A 2,919-nucleotide genomic window follows, 5' to 3' on the forward strand; every position below is an offset into this window, starting at 1 on the left:
ACCCCACCCCCCCCCCCCCCCCCCCCCCCCCCCCTCCTCTCGGTCTGAGATGCAGGGATTCTATTTTTTTCAAGAAAATCTGCAATCAGCAGCCTTCCACAACCTGCCAAGCAACATAGTGGAATCTCACTCAAGCAAGCCTTGAGTCTTGTAAATTCCAACATACAAGGCAGCACCCATCTAACAATGGAAATCATGTATAAAAAACATAAAGACAAACTCTTTCCTATTTGCAGAACAAAGATGATCAGATTGCATGCATATATTTCTAACAGCTATTAAAGCTCTAGGTATCTAACGCAAGCTGTAGCCAGAAATATTCAAGCTAAAATAGGCACAGCTACAACACTTAATATATTTTTTTGATGACAAGGAAAATACCGCTGATCTTTTAAGTTGTTGGTTGGATTAGGAGGGTGGTAGCAAGAGCCAGAAAATTTAGAGGAAAACCGTTCCTGCCTGTATTTGGTGGAAAACAGTACTTGCCTGTAGTTGGTGGAACAGTTGGAAGGAAAGAAATGAAAGGATTTTTGAAGCAAGGAGAGCTCATACAGAAGATCAAATGGAAGGTCATCCCTTCTTTATGTTTTTGGCGTAAAGAATAATGTATTTTTTTTATGACAAGGGAAACCCGCAGCCGCTACCCTTTGGGTGCGCACAGGGTAAAACCCCCGCTCCTATGCAATAGCTCGCAAACCACATAGGAGAGGTAACCCGCACTAGGCAAGCCTGGTGCGACGAGCTCGACCCAGAAGGCAAACCCCTTGCTTTCGCTGGCAAGGGGTTTCGAACTTGAGACCTCCAACATTAAAGTCCCAAGCCCAAACCACTGGGCCACCCCGAAGGGTCAGCTACAACACTTAATATTTATTATTAATATTAAACATCTTAACAGCTACAACACTTAATATAACTTTTTTGTAATATCGACTTGCTTAGAAAGCATGAAAACTGTGCTAGTCAATAATCCAACAAAGAGAAATGTTTGTTAACCACATAGTAAATCTCTCTACACAGTGCCGTCAGGATTGCTCATGTAACCAAGGCTAATCTGTAACTTTCACAAGCATGTCCCTTCATTCCCAAACCATGACAACCATAACCAATGACTTATGCAAATATAGAATCCCAGGGAGGGTATAATTGGGTTCAAATTTCTAACAATCTTGAGGAGAAAATGTCAAATGCAGCAACTGCTCTCTTGAAGCAGTTGGTCAGGTTCTCTAAATACATACCAACTCTAATGGATTTTCACATATATACAAGGTCGGAGCCAAAGCTTTTCACTAGGTAAGCCCCAGTACAAAAACAACACTTTCCCCTCATGCACAGCCCGCAAAGGAATAACTTGCAAAAACCCTAACAATCACAAGGCAAACTAAACGTATTCAAGAAACCCTAGCAAAGTTGCCATAAATTTTCTTGACCAAAACTTTAATCATCAAAGACTACTTTTGAACAGTAAATATCAAAAAAGAAAAGGAAAATCTTACTTTGGATGTGAAGATTATTTCTCTCTTTTATTACTATATCAATTTGCTTAGAAAGCATGAAAACTGTGCTAGTCATTAATCCAACAAAGAGAGATGTTTGCTAACCCCATAGTAAATCTCTCTACACAGTGCAAATATAGAATCCCAGGGAGGGTCCCATTGGGTTCAAATTACTAACAATCTTGAGGAGAAAATGTAGAATGCAGCAACTTCTCTCTTGAAGTTGTCGGTCAGGTTCTCTTAATACATACCAATTCTAATGGATTTTCACATATATTCAATGTCCGAGACAAAAGCTTTTCACTATGTCACCCCCAGTACAAAAAACAACACTTTCTCCTCATGCACAGCCCACAGTGGAATAACCCGCAAAACCCCTAACAATCACATGGCAACTAAACGTATTCAAGAAACCCTAGCAAAGAAGCCCTAAATTTTCTTGACCCAAAATTTAATCATCATAAACTACATATAAAAAGTAAATTTCAAAAACAAAAGGCAAATCTTACTTACGATGTGAATGTCTTCGAACCCAGAAAGAGCAAGGGTTTTAAGCAACTCACACCCAATACCACCAGCACCAACCATGAGCACTTTAGCACCCTAATAAAATCACAAGAAAAGAACATCAAGAACTAACATAACCCATCAAGATTATTCAAGAAAGGGTACCCAAGACATCAAGAAAAACTCAATTTCTTGCAGAAAAGACACATACATACCTTAATTGCAGACAACTGTTCCTCGGAAGCCATTTGAGAAGAGAGACGGATACTGAAGAGAAATAAGTTATGCTTTATGAAAACAGTATGGGTTGACTACATAGAAAAAGGGAGAAGGGGAATGGGAATTGGAAGCGAGAAAGAGGGTAAACAGTGAGAGGAATCTTGAGGGATTTTAGCGGAAAGGGCGCCAAAGTGAAAAAAAAAACGAAGTTATTTGGGAGTATAAGAAGAACCTCTGTGGTTCGTGCTGCTCCTCTTGGACTCTATTTTAACCTATGGCCTTCGACATAACCTATGTTCTTTTTTTCTTTTTTTTTGGGTCATCAATTAATGGCATAACGTGTGGATTGGTTCTATTTATTAACAAAAAAAAAAATGTGAATAGGGGTGTGTTTTAGTGTTTGAACTTTGAAGTGATAAATATTTTGCAACGAATTTTCTTACCTGTGCGAAAATTCGTCTTTTAAACTTTATGAAGACCTAATCTTTTTTATTAATTCCTTACATTATGTTTGACTGGTTATAACATATTATTTCATGATTTATTAATTAATATAATATTTGAATAGTATTGTTTTCATAAGTTAGATAATACTAGTGAATCTTATGAGATTATAATCTCTAGTAAAAATGTATTTTTCAATTTAAAATAAACGTAAATTAATAAAATTGTTCAAGGATTTTCCTCCGAAATGTTCCTT

At 37.6% G+C, this 2,919-nt stretch overlaps 1 protein-coding gene across 2 annotated transcripts in view; it reads right to left on the minus strand.

Annotated features, from left to right (window-relative positions):
* The window catches only part of LOC102588847 (SUMO-activating enzyme subunit 2), a 9,929-nt gene extending 7,398 nt beyond the window's left edge, over window positions 1–2,531 (minus strand). Inside the window, exons 1-2 of one of the 2 annotated variants that reach the window (XM_015302782.1) lie at window positions 2,216–2,531; window positions 2,007–2,096 (exon numbers count right to left, since the gene is read on the minus strand). In XM_015302782.1, the coding sequence (XP_015158268.1) occupies window positions 2,007–2,096; window positions 2,216–2,248 (123 nt within the window). In that variant the 5' untranslated portion in view covers window positions 2,249–2,531. Of the gene's footprint in view, window positions 1–2,002; window positions 2,097–2,215 lie in introns of those variants that run through there. The other variant, XM_015302783.1, reaches the window with a different exon arrangement.
* Between the last annotated feature and the right edge of the window lie 388 nt (window positions 2,532–2,919).

The sequence above is a fragment of the Solanum tuberosum genome, unplaced genomic scaffold (assembly GCF_000226075.1).
Source record: "Solanum tuberosum cultivar DM 1-3 516 R44 unplaced genomic scaffold, SolTub_3.0 scf00377, whole genome shotgun sequence".
Classification (NCBI taxonomy): Eukaryota; Viridiplantae; Streptophyta; class Magnoliopsida; order Solanales; family Solanaceae; genus Solanum; species Solanum tuberosum.